At 46.3% G+C, this 16291-nt stretch overlaps 1 protein-coding gene across 4 annotated transcripts in view; it reads right to left on the bottom strand.

The window, feature by feature from the left end:
* Positions 1–16291, bottom strand: part of MYL4 (myosin light chain 4) — a 28929-nt gene that overhangs the window by 9207 nt on the left and 3431 nt on the right. For 2 of the 4 annotated variants that reach the window (XM_029928028.1, XM_029928027.1), the window contains exons 2-3: positions 3338–3488; positions 123–150 (exon numbers count right to left, since the gene is read on the bottom strand). In XM_029928028.1, the coding sequence (XP_029783888.1) occupies positions 123–150; positions 3338–3454 (145 nt within the window). In that variant the 5' untranslated portion in view covers positions 3455–3488. Of the gene's footprint in view, positions 1–122; positions 151–3337; positions 3489–6795; positions 6819–13281; positions 13406–16291 lie in introns of those variants that run through there. The other 2 variants (XM_029928029.1, XM_029928026.1) reach the window with 2 other exon arrangements.

The following is a 16291-nucleotide window of genomic DNA, read 5'->3' as shown; positions in this document are numbered from 1 at the left end:
TGGTGACAGTGATCACTATTACCAAGATGACAACTGCTCCTCTCCTTCCCCCACCCCCTCCTCCTCCAGGAAAGTGCAATAGAGGGTGTGGGGCAGAGGGAGGTAGGGTTCTCAGGACTCACCTTCGATCTGGTCAGCAGTGAAGTCTATCTGTGGGGAGGAAAACACAAGAATGAAGGCTGAGACTGCCGAAGGCTCCCAAAGCACAAGTGGCCTCTGCAGTTGGAGTCCCCTGCCGAGGAACCCCAGTCTCCTGAAGGAGGAGCCACAGCTGACAGGCTATCACATACCCCTGACACCAGAGTGCCATCAGAACCACTTGTGAAGCCACGGCTCACAATGAGCGGGAAAGAGAAATACTCTAAATAACTCTAGGACCTATGCCAACTCCCTATTGTAATTTCTTTGGGCCAAAGGTCAATAATTCCTCATCATAGCTGGCAAAAAATAGCACTCACTTTCATACCTACTCTACAATCCACCCACAATCCCTCTCCCCTTGGGTGCCCACAACTCCTCACCCTCCGTCTCCCTCTCCCACTGGTGATCCACCCCCTTCTATCACGCCTTCCCTCCCCGCACCCTGTTTCGCCCCCACCTCTCCCTTTTAGGCACTGGGACAGCAAGACTAGTTTGAGCGGACCCTCCATGTTTCCTAACCTGCAGTCCTGCCTCTAGGTGTCTCCCTATGGGGGGCCCCTTGAGGCCTGGGTTCCCTCAGAGCAGGCAATTTTGTTACTGTTCACAGAAATGCCTGACACCAGGTAGGGCCTCAAAGACTATGTGTTGAGCAATTGAATAAATTTTGGATTCACCCCCACAACTCATGATAATCCAATGCTGACTGAGTATAGAAGAGGCAGGTGGAAGGCTCTGAAAATGAATGGCAATGAACAAGCATGAGTAATCATTGTAATTTGGGATTTTGTGTGTTATTTCATCATCCTTCTCTACCACAGCCCTCCCCACTGGTGGTGGTAACCACTCCTGGCATATCTTTAGGGACAGCCATTTCTAGTCCTAACTCTGCACCTGGGCTGTGCCCTCCCCCCGCCCCCACAGGCTGACCTCCATTAATGAGGACTTGTGGGGGTGACTGCAAGGAGCTAGGAGAGCAGAGAGGTTACACTGGGTTGGGAAGGAAACTGGCTGTGACCAGAAACGGGCTTTGCCAAAGGTGGGGTTGGTCAGGAAGGTAAAGGAACCCCTAAATTAGGGTAAAGGATGCTTTGCATAAACTCTCTGAGGAAATGGTGCAGTTGCCTCACATCGTAACACGTTAAGCCCCAGGAGTAAATGTGGAAGAGAAATTAGTATGAAAACATAAAATCAGAATATATGGTCATAACCACACATACCGGGCTTAAGTTTACTTTTGTTCTATCTTTGAGCAAAGAGTCTTCTAAGCAAAGGAACCGGATAAGTACAAAAAGGGCAAACAGTCCTCACGAAGGATATGTAAATTCTTTTTTCACTTTAAAGCAGTTTCAACAACCCCCAGGATTAGAAGCTCCAGACGTAAGAAAGAGGACCACAACCAGGGTTGAGAAACTGGGGGAGGTGGGTCGATGGAGAGAAGTGACAGGCCAAAGAGAAGGCTCTTATCCGAGGTCACGAGGCAGCTGCCATCCAGATGTCAGGGACCAGGCTTCCTACAGGAGTAGTGCGTTATCAGAACAAGCAGAAATAAAAAAATCCTGGATGCCTGGGTGGCTCAGTCAGTTGAGCATCTGACTTTTGATTTCGGCTCAGGTCATGATCCCAGGGACCTGGGATCGAGCCCCTGTCAGACTCTAAGCTGAGTTTGGAAACTGCTTGAGATTCTCTCTCTCTCTCTCTCTCTCTCTCTCTCTCTTGCCCTCTGCCTCTCCCCTGTTCACACTTGTGTGTGCTCTCTTGCGTGCTTTCTCTCAAAAACTAAAAATAAAGTCATCATCCCTGTTTGTCTCTATTTTAAAAAAAAATTGTTTTTTAAAGAAATAAAAGTATCCTGATGGGGGTGGGTGGTAGTCAGCCTTTCTTACTAGGCTCCGCCCATAGTGGGAGTAATGCATGACCCAGGGACTTTAAGGTCTTACACTATCACCTCCACATGGACCCTCAACCAAGCCCAGGGATGTGCAACTGCCTCCATCTCTTGGCCAATCCAGTTCTGCTTGACTCCTGACCCTTGTAGTGATTACCATAGATCAACCCCAGGTCCTTGGCACAACTGCAAGGTCCCAGAGGGCTGTGGGTGCTGGGAGGAACACTGAGAGGGCCAGGGAGAGTCCTCCAAATTAGAGCCTGGAGTTTCAGTTTCCCTGCCTACTTGTCACAGAACCCAGTCCTGAGCTCTTATTTTGATCTAATTCCCGCCACCCCCAGCCTTGCCCTGGTGGATATCCCCGGGGGCCCACCACTCCCAACCTGTTATTAATAGCTCTTCATACCAGTAGCACTTGACCTCTTACATGCTGGTGCCAAGGCTCAGAACTGCTTCATTCTCCAGAGGCCTCTGACCCCTCCCTCCTCGGCCCATCCCCTCCCAGACCCGTTCCTTCAGCAGCTGAGCCTGAGAGCTGGGAGGCCTAACGTGACTGAGTCAGCAGGCAGGGCCTACACCAGCTCCAGGGAGAGGAACCTTCTGGTGTGAGGGGAAGCAGGGAAGGCAGAGAGGGGAGAGGGCCAAGGTAGCAGAGGGAAGGTCTCAGCCTGGGATGGGCCAGTTCACTGCTCACTCCAGCCAGGAGCCCAGGCGGAGGCCACAGAGGGAGGGAACCACCTGGGGAAGTGGAGGGACAGGGAACCAGGCCTCCTCTGGCCTTATCTAGAGCCTCTCTGCCCCCACCACCCACCCATTGCAAGGGTCTTACAGACAAAGCCTTTCCCAGACCCCTGCTCCCTCACTGTTTAAATCACTTACTCCAAGATGCACTGGCATTATCATTATGTGTCTTTTCTCCAAAAAGATATTTTACAACCTCTGAGGAAAGGGCCAGTCTCATTTTCTTTGCTACGGTGGCTCCCACAGTGCCTTAAAATTTAAGGCTGAATGGTTGGTTGGTTGGTTGGATGGTTGGTTGGTTGGTTGGTTGTACCTCCCTGCCATTCCCAACTCTGCTGGGTAAATCAGAGTGACAGAGCAGAAACCCATTCCTGAGGGGAAAGGCCTACAACCCCAAAGACCCTCAGCAGCTCCAACACCAGCGCCCCCACCCCGTGCACTGTGATGTGGGGCATGGACACCACAGCTCTCACCCCAGTCCAGCCTCCAGGAAGTAGATCTCCAAGGTCCAAGACAGACAGGATCCTGATTTCATCCCCACCCCCATCCCAGTGGCAGAGGCTCACTCACCTTGACACTCTTGGGGTCAAAGGCAGGTTCCTTGGGGGGTTCGGGAGCTGGGGCCGGGGCAGGGGCTGGGGCGGCCTTGGCTGCTTCCTTCTTAGGCTCAGGCTTCTTGGGAGGCATGTTGTCTCGTTGGGCTCTTCGGTGGAGGTGGGAGCTAGAAGGAATCAAGAGATGTGGCGCCTGGGAGATGAGACAGGAGACTGGGCCGCCTCCCTCCCCTTTTATCCTGGGCAGGAGCCCCCACAGAGGGGCTGGGTGAGAGCAAGAGCAACTGTTCTGACTATAAAAGGAAGAAACACCAGCAGGGTACAGCTGACAACTGTGTATTGTCACCAGGTTTGGGGCGAGGAGCCCCCCCCCACCACCACACCTCACACTTCTCCTGGCCTCCACCTCCGGGACAGGCTGATCCCTTCCTGCCAATCGGTGGAAATCCAGAGGGGCCAGGAAAACAGACCCTCTCAAAAATGCCAGAGTCCAGCCAGAGAGATGAGCTGACTTGAGCAGTTGATAACCCTCACACAAAGCCCAGGGGAGGGTGAGGCTTTTTTTAGCCCCTCCTGAGCAGAGGCAGCCCACTGCACATTCCTTTTAAGCCAGGCTCCTTTAAGCTGAGAGCCACTCTGGGGCCTCTGCCCTGCCTCCGGCCTGGAACCCTGCAGCAACAGCTGGTCCAGCCAACCCACACCGTCCCCACACCCTCCCTGTCCCCGGGTAAAGCCCTCCATCCTCCAGAGCAGGCAACCCAGGAGCTCCACGGACCTCAAGTCCCTGGGTTTGTCTCCCCCACCCCACCAACCTCAATCATTCATCCACAAGTACTGAGCACTGAACTTGTGCCTGGGGGTCCAAGGTGAGAGGCAGGGAGGTGTGGCTGAACATCAACGAGACTGGAGGTCAGAAAACTTGGGTCTCATTGTCACTATACCTCTAACTCACTCTGTGCCCCTGGACTCTGTGTGCGTGCGCATGTGTAAGGGTGTGTGTGTGTGTGAGTAGTGCTCACTACTGTAAACCAGGCACTGTTAGCTGCTCTCATATAAAATCTCATTACATCTTTACCACAATCCTATAAAATAGATATTATTATTACTCCCCTTTTGCACCTGGGGAGATTGAAACTAAAAGTGGTTGAGTAACAAGGTCACTCAGCTAATTAGCTATGACCTGGATTACAGCCCAGGTGTGTCCGATTCTAAGGTTTATGCTTAAATCATTGACAGCATAATCCCATTTATGGGGCGGGTGCGCGCGCATATGTGTTCATCAGAAAGCTCAGGATGGATACACACTAAGCTGTTAGGAAGAAACGCCCCTGGGACCTGGGGTGGGGGCAACTGAGGAAGGGAGCAGAACAGCAATTTGTAGTTTTGCACTGTTTTCACTTCCTGTATTAATGGAAATTTTTATAACGAGCATGTACTGTTTTTGTAAAAAAACGTTGGAAGTCTATAAAGTGTTCAGAAAACATCAACAAAAGTTTATCAGCCACACAGAACTGCTTTGAGCTGAACTTTAAGACTCTACAGTTCAGAGGATAAGGAGAGACCCAGCTGAGAGAAGCAGAAAAGTCCGGTTTCCTCGCCTCTGACACAAGATTGCTAGACTCCCACAACTCCGGCTCCCTGCGAGCTCCTGAGCCTGCAAATCCAGGAGCCAGGAGCCCCCACCGGCCGGTTCTCCAGGCTCCCCGAGCCCAGGCTTCATTTCCCAGATCTTTCCTATCCGAAAGGGCCCTTAGAGCTGGTCTTCTCCTACCTGGTTTTCTAAGTGAGGAGCCTAATTAATGCCCAGAGAGACCTTTAAGCAGCCTCTAGATGTTCAGCTATTTTTAGGCACAGCTAAGCCCTGGGTGGGTAGAGCTCTTACCCCACCCCGCTGCTCCTGTAGCCTAGGTGTGCTCTCACCACTGGTACGCAGAGAAACCTTCAAAGGAAAGTGAGGCAGGAAAAGGGGCTAGGGCTTCCCCGGGGGTGGGGGGGGTGGGGGGGGGAACTAGAGCAGGACGCACACCCTAGGCCAGTACTGGTCCTGGCTGGGACAGCAAGCAGCTGCTGGCTCTTTCACCTCACCTCACCCCTTTTCTGCCTCACCTTCTCTCTTCCTTTGACTTCGTGTTACCTGCGTCCAAGGGCCTCTGTTTGCACCCTTCCCTTTTCCCTGTCTATCCCTTCCCTGACATCCACGGGGTCCCTTCCCCATGGGGTTGAGAGCCCAGGTGGTTGGTGAGGAGGAAAGAGGAAAGCGGAAGCCCAGCCTCTCCCCTCCTCTGCTCCCACTGCATCCCCTTCCTGGACCAGGTGCGCTGCGGGGTTTTTGAGCACACGGGCCAGGGTTTGGTGGAAGGCTGCAAGCCGGAAGCTCGAAGATCCAGACACTAGCCCTGGCCTCGCCAGCCACTCCCCCTCTCTCTGCCTCAGCTTGCTTATCTCTAAAATGAGAGATAATCAGGAGCTTTCAAACAGTGTTCAACAGACACCCAAGACTTCCTTAACTTGCTTCTGGCTGTTAGAGACACAGAGAGGCCCGGTTCAGAGCTCCCCCTGCCATTTGAGACAGCACCACTCCTGGGTGTTTTATGTACCGGGGCCCCAGGATCATTTTCTAAGAAAGTATTCTACGGTTTAAGAGTCTAAAAATAACCACCAAATGGGATGCTCTCATACGTCCCCTTCCAGTTAAGAAACAGGTTATTCTCACCATTCTAATAAGAAGTTTGATCCTCAAAAGAAAGAGTTTGGGGGCACCTGGGTGGCTGAGTCAGTTAAGTGTCAGACTCTTGATTTCAGCTCAGGCCATGATCGGGCTCTGCAGTGACAGTGCAGAACCTGCTTGGGATTCTCTCTCCCTCTTTCCTCTAATTTCATTTATCGTTTTCTTTTTTCATTTCTTTTTTTAATTTTTTTTACATTTATTTATTTTTGAGAGACACAGTGAGAAAGATCATGAAGTGGGGAGGGGCAGAGAGCAAAGGAGACACCGAGTCTGAAGCAGCCTCCAGGCTCTGAGCAAGCATCCAGCACAGAGCCTGACATGGGGCTTGAACCCACGAACTGTGAGATCATGACCTGAGCTGAAGTCGACGCTCAACCGACTAAGCCACCCAGGTGCCTCTTCTTTTTCTTTTCTTTTCTCTTCTTTTCCTTTCTTTTCTTTTCTCTTCTTTTTCTTTTCTTTTCTTTTTTCTTTTTTTTTTTTAATTCTAAGGAGGAGCAAAATATCCAGTCTGCTTGGGAACAGAGCTATGAGCTTAGAAAGCTGGGAAAACCGAATGGGGCTCGCTTAGCACCCGCAGACACGAAAGGGTGTGTCTGAGCTTTAGAGGCAGACAAGCATAGGGCTGAATCCCCGTTTTGCATTTCCTAATCTTGGACCCAGTACCCTAAGGACCTTCCACACTAAACATTTCCTCAAGCTGTTGTGAGAGCTGCATGAAATATCGTAAGCAAGGTCCCACAAACCTTCCTGGCACCCTGGAAACACTCCTGGCTGTGAATTCCACTTTGCTTTCCCAGGCAGATGAAGTTAGACGAGTGTTCAGGTTTCTCAGACTTCCCAGAAGGAACTCCAGGAGGGGGACCACAGAGGGAGGGACAGGTAAGGTGGCAGTGGCTGCTGGGATTATAAAGTGTGGATTTAAGAATGAGGGAGAGGTGGAAAGGAATGGGGGCGGGGGGAGTAGGGCAGCTGGGTACCCACAGTGTGACATATTTTGTGGCTCTGAAAGCATGTAGCAAGTCCCTGGGGCCAGGAGGCCTGCCTGTCAGCCACACTCAGATGAGGTGCCAGCCTGCCTGAAACCTTAGGCCACAAGTGGCCCAGAGCGGGGGGTGGGGGGGTGGGAGGGGGAACACTCCTCAAACCAGTTTCTGATTCTCTTTAAGCAATGCCAGCTAAAAAAGTGTCTGGCAGTTCAGCAGCAGCTAGAGGAGAATGCGATTTTCCAGAAAGAGCCATGCATCAAGAATCAAGACATCATAGGCTGGCCTTGCTATTACCACAGCTCACAATGCCCACGGTTCACAAGGGCCCATTACTGGAGTCAGAGGGTTCGCTTCCCTGGTCCTCATTCTGCTTCACGGTCGCTGACTCTTACCTCCCTGTCCATCTAGAGTATCCTACACAGGGTCTGTGACTGGCCTCCCCCTCCAATACATGTGGACCAATTAGGGCAAAGGAAAGAGAGAATGAAAGCAGAGGTGGGGTGTGAAAAGCTGAGTGTGGCAGCGGGTCTTGGCAGCCTACCCGGTGCCTCTAGGAGGCACTGAATGGTTCCTGAGCCAGAGCCGCCCCAAGAGCACTCAGATGCTCCCACTGGAAGGACTTCAGACTCAGTAGATGAAAAACGCAGGACAGAATTTCACACCAGCCCAGTTACACCCCATGTCAAATTCAGAAACAGATGCACAGGGAACTGACATCAGCCCTCCTTTAGGCTGGGCTTACGCACACTCACTTGCCCTTCTCCCTTCCCCTCTAAGCACCCAGGGCCTGTGTCCTAGCCTGAAAGAGATCCATCAGAGTCTCCTGCCTGGGATCAAATGCTGCTGACAGCAGGCCTGACTCTTAATGCCTTGTCCTAGTCACCCTCCCTCCTCTCTTCTGGCCAACGTCTTATAAGCTAGGCATCATGGGGCAATGCAAACACTAATTTGTCCCCATACAGGATACTGGGTAAATCGGCAGAAGGTAAGAGAGACCACTCAGGAGCCAGACAGCCGGGGTTGGAATTCTGATGCAGTTAAGCAAGCTAGTTAACTTCTTTATGTCTCAGTTTTCCCATATGTAAAATGGGGCAGCCAACAACCTCAGAGGGTTAAATTAATAAATATGGGTGACATCCTTAGAACAGTGTCTAACACAGAGCAAAGTGCATCCTGAGTGAAATACTGTGGCTGCTGCTCCCTCTCCCAAGGTCAACAGCAGAAGAATTATACAGAGAAAACACCAAGAAATGAAGAAAACCGTGAGAAGCCTCTTGGATGAAGGGGAGCCCTATTTGAACTAGTGTGGGGGGGGCGGGGGGCAGAGATGTGGGCAGGCATGGCTCTGGGATGACCAGAAAAAAAGACAAAAACAAAAAAGGAGCTTTGGGGTTCTGATCTCTCCGTCTCTCCGCTACTGCCTTCGAACATACAGCGATGCCCCATCTCCTGTGTGCTCAACCCTGGGATCCAGGTGCTGGTTATGGTAACATCAGGGCGCTGAAGACGCACTGTGCTGATAAAAAAACAGGCAGGGAGCAACTGAACATTGGACAGTTGTTTCTTCCCTCATCCCCTAAACTCTCAGGGTAGATGAATTATAATTTAAAAAGTGTCTTTCTTGGGGCACCCGGTGGCTCAGTCAGTTTAATGTCTGACTTCGGCTCAGATCATGATCTCATGGTTCTTAGGTTCTAGCCCTGCATCAGGCTCTATGCTCATAGCTCAAAGCCTGGAGCCTGCTCCAGATTCTGTGTCTCTCTCTGTCCCTCCTCTGCTTGCGCTCTGTCTCTCACTCTGAAAAATAAGTAAACATTAAAAAAAAATTTTAAGTGTCTCCCCATGCCAAGACTGCTTCACTGTGTCCTGGGGGTGGGGGGAGGCTGTTCTCAGTATTAGGTAGGGCTCATTCACCTCCAACCCTTACCCCCTCCCTGAGCTGGATGGCACTGGCATGCACTGTCGGATGGAGCAACCTATGTTCCAAAATAACAAGACAGGTGAGGAGCACAACTAATTCAAAAGCATACAACCTACTTGGTTACAGATTGGACCTTAAGTATAAATATGACAACAGGCCAGGATTTTAAAAGAAGCCTAGTACATCTGACTCTTGATTTTGGCTCAGGTCATGATCCCAGGGTTTTGTGATCAAGCCCTGCATCAGGTTCCACACTGAGCATGGAACTGCTTTGAGAGTCTCTCTCTCTCTCCCTCTCTCTCTTCCTCTGCCCCTCTCCCCAACTTTCTCTCTCTCTTAAAAATAAGTAGGAAAACAAATAATAAATAAAAGAATACTAGTAAATATGCTAAAAGAGATAAAGGGAAATATTACCCCTCTGGTACAGAACAAGAAAACATAAAGAAGAACCAGACAGAAGTATCAGGTATAAAAAGTATAATAGTTGAAATAAGGAAAAAAAGCTTTAATGAAATAAGCAATATGTTAGGTATAAAAAAATTAATAATTAAAATAGAATACACACTAGATTTGAAAAGTAGCATAACGGACACAGCTCGAAAACATATTAGGGAATTGAAGGGTGAAAGAAAGAATATCCTACAGGAAATAAAAAGAAAGATGGGGCACCTGGGTGGGTCAGTCAGTTAAGTGTCTGACTTCACCTCAGGTCATGATCTCATAGTTCGTGAGTTCAAGCCCCTCATCGAGCTCTGTGTTGAGAGCTCAGAGCCTGGAGCCTGCTTCAGATTCTGTGTCTCCATCTCTCTCTGCCCCTCCCCCATTTGTACTCTGTCTCTCTCTCTCAAAAATAAACATAAAAAAAAAAGAAAGGCAAGAAATAGAAAAGTTAGGAAACACAGGGAATAGAGGTCGAAGTGCTTTGTGGTTTAGAAGGGCAATCAAGCTGAGTAGACAGCTGACAGAAATCCCACCAGTCAGGAGAGTCATGAAGAAGCAGGTTCTCTGCAGCAGGACTTCCTGCGGCAGGAGGTAGAAGCAAGGTGGGTCTCCGTCACTGAGACAGTGCCACGTGCCCGTTAGAAGCGAAAGATTAGAGATTAGATGTATACCCAGAAGAAACACAGTGATGAGTAAGAAGCTGAATAAGATATAAACCACAATAACACTTCTATAGACTTAAAATATCTGTATATAATCTCACTGATGCCACACTGCCTATGAACATGCTACAACTCAAGCTCCCAGGAAAGAAAACACTTATTTGCATCTTAGGTAGGTACAAGAATTTCTGCTAAAATTGAAGCCTCTCACAATGCAAATTAATACATTTCTCTAACATAAATATGTAGATTTTAATCAACAGCATTATGTAAACTGGCTGCAAAAATGGCAAGAAAAGTTTAAATGTTTTGTTGATATTAATAAATTTAGAATTCCTTTTCAATTTATGCAATATCTCCTTGAATTTCATGTTAATAATATGGACTTCATGGGCGCCTGGGTAGCTCAGTAGGTTAAGCATCCAACTTCGACTCAGGTCATGGTCTCATGGTCCATGAATTCCAGCCCCGCGTTGGTTAAATGTCTGACTTGGGCTCAGATCATGATCTCACCATTCATGGGTTTGAGCCCCACATCAGGCTCTGTGCTGACAGCTCAGAGCCTGGAGCCTGCTTAGAAGTCTGTGTCTCTCATTCTCTCTGCCCCTCCCCCACTCACACTCTTATCTCTCTCTCAAAAAAATGAATAAATGTTAAAAAAATAAAATAAATAAAATAAATAATATGGACATGACACAAGAGTTAGTGAATTTACTTAACTTGGACATACTTTTGATATTGATATGCTTTTGCTTCAAAGTCAGATCAATTCTTTTAAAGTAGATGAAGCAATTTTGTCCATTTTGGAGAAAAATATTAAAGGAAAATTATTTTTTTGGTATGTGATTCAGGTATTGGAAAATTTTAAAGTATCCTTGGAACAACTTAGTATGTGAATCTACTTTTTCAACTATGAAATTACAAAATCTAAATACAGATCAAGTATTTCTGATGAAAATTTAACATCCAAACTGAGATAATGCTGTAAGAAAAAACACACACTGGGTTTTGAAGACTTAGTATCAAAAAAAAAAGAATGTAATACAGCTTATCAATAATTTTTATATTGTTTACATGTTGAATTAACACATTGAATCTACTGGGTAGAATAAGACATATTATTAAATTTTATTAAGTACATGCACACTAGAAGCATTACCTGTTATTCAAGAACACAGACCAGAAAAAACATGTTAAAAATATCTGGGGGTTGGGGCTCCTGGGTGGCTGAGTCAATTAAGCGTCCAACTCTTGATCTCGGCTCAGGTCATGATCTCACGTTTATGAGACTGAGCCCTGTGTCAGGCTCCCTGCTGATCATGGAGCCTGCTTGGGATTCTCTCTCTCTGTCTTTCTGTCTCTCTCTCTCTCTCTCTCTCTGCCTCTCCCACACTCTCTCCCTTGCTCTCTCTCTCAAAATAAATAAACATTAAAAAATTAAAATAAAAATATTTGAGGGTTGCTTATGGTGAGTGTTGTTTAGATGGGATGGAGCAGCGAGATAAAAGGGAGTAAATAAAAAATTAAACAAGAGAGGCCTTGCATGGACCACTGAGGAAAGAAGGCTATAAATTAAGGAGAATGATTAACCCAATCCCCTGTATCTAAGATTCCTTATGACCACGGAAGAAGAAGAAAAGCAATGCAAACCTGAAGTCTCAGCGACCTTTAAAACCCAGAGCACCAAAGGTAAAGACAGAGAAGGAATGGAAGGGTCTAAAAGCAAGATTTCAAAGACCATGATAGCACTGGTCCTCAGAGCCCTTTAAATCATCCCACCCCACTTCACTTCCTTGGCTGTTTAGTGCAGGTGGAGAAGGCTACACATTTGGCCTAATCACTCGAGAGTCCATCTAAATGGTTGAAGCTAATTTCTGTGCTGTGATCAAGGCAATGCCACCTAGTGCTGTATCTGTGAGCTCAGCTGTGGGAGGACGATGTTGGGAGGGGCCCCAACAACAGGTGGGTTGGAGTCCGCCTGAGAATCTAAAGCAGAGGGCAGGACAGCTGGTGTCTGGTAAAGTGATTTATAGTTGAAAAGGAACAGGGAGCAAGTAAGAATCCTCACCAGTCATCCAAACTGCATTCCCCACCCACCCCAGACATCCTGTCAGCTGCAAAGGACTTTAGAGGTGCAGATAGAAGGGGGTGACTTGCCCAAGGTCACACTATGAGTCATGGCAGACCCGAGACTAGAACCGAGGACACTACTATAAGGCAACAGTGGGAGCTGTTAGAGCTGACAGGGATTCCCTCATGAAGAATCCTGGCCCCCAAGCAAGGAAGGGAGCAAGAAAGCATCAGTGACAGCTGGCCATGTCACCCACAGTATAGATGGCTCCTAGCATGGAAAAAGAGACTCTACCCCTTAGCAAGCACTTTTTCTCAGCATTTGGGGAGGTGTTTCTAAACATGATTCTCGTTTTTTGGTTTCCCTTTCCCCCAACTTCTTCTTTTACTTCTTAAATTCTGACTTCCTCCCTAGCATTCCACCAATGACTTCTCTGTGGCTAAATCTAGTGGTCTTGTCTCTGGGCCTTCTCTGTTGTACTTATCATACTAAAGTTCTGTCATTGACCCTCCTCTCCTGTATCTCCATTATCCCGTTTAGTCTCATTCATTCATTCATTCATTCATTCATTCATTCATTCATTCATTCAACTAACACCCATTAAACACCTACAGTATGCATTTACTTTTACTAAAATGAATAAGACGCCATCCCCTGTCCCCCAGGAGCATCCTGTCTGGTATAGAGGATGCAGATATAGAAATAGTTTTAATGTAATGATAAATACTCACACAGAGGTTTCAGAAGATGTTATATAACCAAAATAGAATGCATTTAGTTACAGGGGAAATCTCTATCTTCAGTCTCAATTTCTTTCCTAAATTTTTCAAGCTTCATATATTCCATTACAGTTTGGACATTTCTCACCTGAGGCACTTCACACTCAGTATATTTTAAACCTAGTTCATCACCTACCTCCCAAATCATGTATTTGTGACACATGAAACAAGCAAACAGCAACAATAGGGTCTATTTGAGACAACTATGGAAGAGACTCAAGACTGGAACAGAATCAAGTCTGCTTTTACTTCATTGCTGTGCAATTTATTCAGAGAAAAATTAAAGTTGGCCTAGAAGCTAAAAAGGGGAGAAACAAAGAATCTATTATTTGGTAAACGTCCTCTCCAGATAATAGAAATATTTTTTACCTAGCAATCAGGTATATATGTCCCTTCTGAGGAAAAGGAGATAATAGATGGTAGGATCACTCAATTCATTCTTCTGGTCTGACTGTACTCAGTAAGCCAGTCTTCTGGTTGGAATCTGAATGCCCTTAAAAAACGGAATTGGATAAGAATATTTCCCACTGTAAATGAGAACTTGTAACTATTTTCATTTTGTCTTTTTTCAGATTCAACTGATGAGAGAGAAAAAACAAGCTGAGGGCAAAACATGAGCTGACATCCCGCAACGCCTGCTTAAGGGGCAACCCTCACCTTAAGATGGAAAAAAATATGTATATATATTACTGCCTAAGAAGAAAGGTAGGGGAAAAACAAATGGTTAACTGATAAAGATCACAGTCATGTAGGACATGAAACTCCACTATAGTTTGTAACTGTTTTAATGATTTACAAGAAAAATACAATCGCATTAATAGATTGCCAGGAACCTATAGACTCAACTTCCTGGAGACCTAGCATCACCTTCACCTCCATAGGATAGAAAACCCTATATAAGCAGTCACTCTTCACAATCACAATGCAGTTCTTTCTGCCCATGGGTCCTGTCCCACGCTATAATAAAACACCTTTTTGCACCATAAAATGTCTCAAGAATTCTTTCTTGACCACTGGGCTCACAGACCCTGCATCATAACCATCTGGGATCCAAGAATAATGGAAATTTAGAATTGCTTAGACTCCCTAGCAGCCTCTTTGCAGCACTCCTGGCCCCTACTGTCTCTCGCCTCCAATTCACATAATCCTCAGCTGTTAGCATAATCGTTCTCAAATTCCATTCTCGTGAAGTCACTGCCTAGCTCAATCATCAGCAGCAACTCCCTAGGTCTATTTTATCAACCTAAAGTCATCAGTTTGGAACCCAGAGCTTATCAACTGTCCCATACACCGCCATTTCAACCAAGCTTAAACAGCCTCCACTCCAGGCAAGCTAATTTGCTTACCATTTTTATCCACTTTCCTGTGCTTTTGAATTCTGGCTAGCTCTCCCTGCCATAGGCCATGTAGACTATCTCTGAGCTCACCTCAACCGGGGATGCATTTGATTAGCCTCAACACATCAGGCTACTTTGACCTGAAATCCCTTAGGGACCAATGTGCAAAGCCAGCCTGTCCTCTGGGTCCAGAAAGGAGAGTTATGACCAAGAAGGGCTAACATTGAGTAGTGATGTCATTTACTCCCCAGATATATTTATAATATTTTAATAACGTTATATTTGTGCAGGACACTATGCTGGATAATAGGGACATCTGGGTGAGGCAAAGGCCCTACCTTCATGGAATTTATATTAAACAAATACAATTAAAGTTGCCATACATACTATGGAGAAAAAGAATAAAGATGTGAAAAAGAATTTTAGGGTAGAGCTAATAATTTTGGTTAGGTAGGACAGAGAATATTCTGAGGATGTAATATCAAGGCCTGAGGCCTGAAAGATGAGTTGAATTTAGCTAACAAGTAAGGGCAAGTGTGCTTAGTTGGTTAAGCGTTTGACTCTTGATTTTGGCTCAGATCAGGATTTCATAGTTCAGGAGATCAAGCTCTCATGATCCTGGCTGGCAGTTGTGGAGCCTGCTTCAGATTTTCTTCCCCTTTCTCTGCCCCTCCCCTGCTCACACTCTCTCTCAAAATAAATAAACTTAAATGTATAAATGAACAAATAGCTTATCTTTGTTTAAAAAAAAATGAATAAGGGCAAAGTGTTTTAGAAAGAAGTAATACATGTAAAGGGTTGCACTTTAATCAGTCAATATTTTTTTAAATTTTTTTTATGTTTTATTTATTTTTGAGACAGAAAGAGACAGAGCATGAGCGGGGAGGGAAAGAGAGAGAGGGAGACAGAATCAGAAGCAGGCTCCAGGCTCTGAGCTGTCAGCACAGAGCCTGACATGGGGCCTGAATCCACAAACGTGAAATCATGACCTGAGCCAAAGTCGGACGCTTAACCGATTGAGCTACCCAGGCGCCCCAATCAGTCAATATTTTTTTTAAGCATCTACTAAATATGTAATTCTTTTCAAAGAATAATAAAAAGAAATAGAAGGCTTAGCCTTCCTTTCGGGAGATATAACATAAATAATCTTGATTCTATTAGTCTGCTCAGTATGTTACAACAAAATACCACATCTGGGTGGAGTCAACAACTAAAATGTATTTTCCCACAGTTCTGGATGGTAGAAGTCCATGATCAAGGTGCTAGCAAATTTGGTTACTGGTGAAAGCTCTCTTCCTGGCTTGTAGATGGCTACTTTCTTGCTAAGTGCCTCATGTGACCTTCCCTCTACCCTCTTAGGTTCCTATCATGGACCTGCAAATTAAACTGACAAAAGACAGATTAACAAAATTTTAAAAACAAGAGTTTAAAAACAAGAGACGGTTAGAACTTGCAGTTTACATATCCTATTAGCAAACAGCAATAAATTTGTGGGGAAGTGATAAAACAAAAGAGAAAAGTTTTAGCTTCCTGGGTAGTAAGTGGTAGAAACGTAAATATATGGGGAAACTAACAGAAGATAAGGTTTATTTCAGTACAGTTTGTGCTGACCCGAATCAGGGCCAGCTCCTTATTTCTAGTGATAGTGGTTGTTTCCCTCCTCCAGGCACAGGAGAGGGGAGAGGATACATCACAAAGGGAAACTGATGTCCTGATTTTAGGCAAATGGCGGAAAGCAGAGAGCTCTTTCTGTGTTTGCTGCTTCCTAGTTGTTTTCAGGTCAAAATAATCCTTATGCCAAAGTGACATATTCTGGTCCCCTTTGGGGAATGTAGAGTATAACAGGGAGGTGAGACAAGGCTGAAAAGGTGGCAGAGACTAGACCGCAGAGGATCTTGGAGCTAACAGGTTTGTGCATCTTCTGAGAGCAATGGGAAATCCTGAGTTGGGAAGAGAGGTTTAGGAGGGAATCCTGACATGATCAGACTTGTTTTTTAGGGTAGGTAAGGCTGGAGACAGGAAGAGATGAGAAGGTGTATTCA

This window comes from Suricata suricatta, chromosome 17, assembly GCF_006229205.1.
Source record: "Suricata suricatta isolate VVHF042 chromosome 17, meerkat_22Aug2017_6uvM2_HiC, whole genome shotgun sequence".
NCBI classification, from domain to species: Eukaryota; Metazoa; Chordata; class Mammalia; order Carnivora; family Herpestidae; genus Suricata; species Suricata suricatta.
Note: the sequence above shows the minus strand (reverse complement) of the source record. Positions and strands in the feature narration are given on the sequence as shown.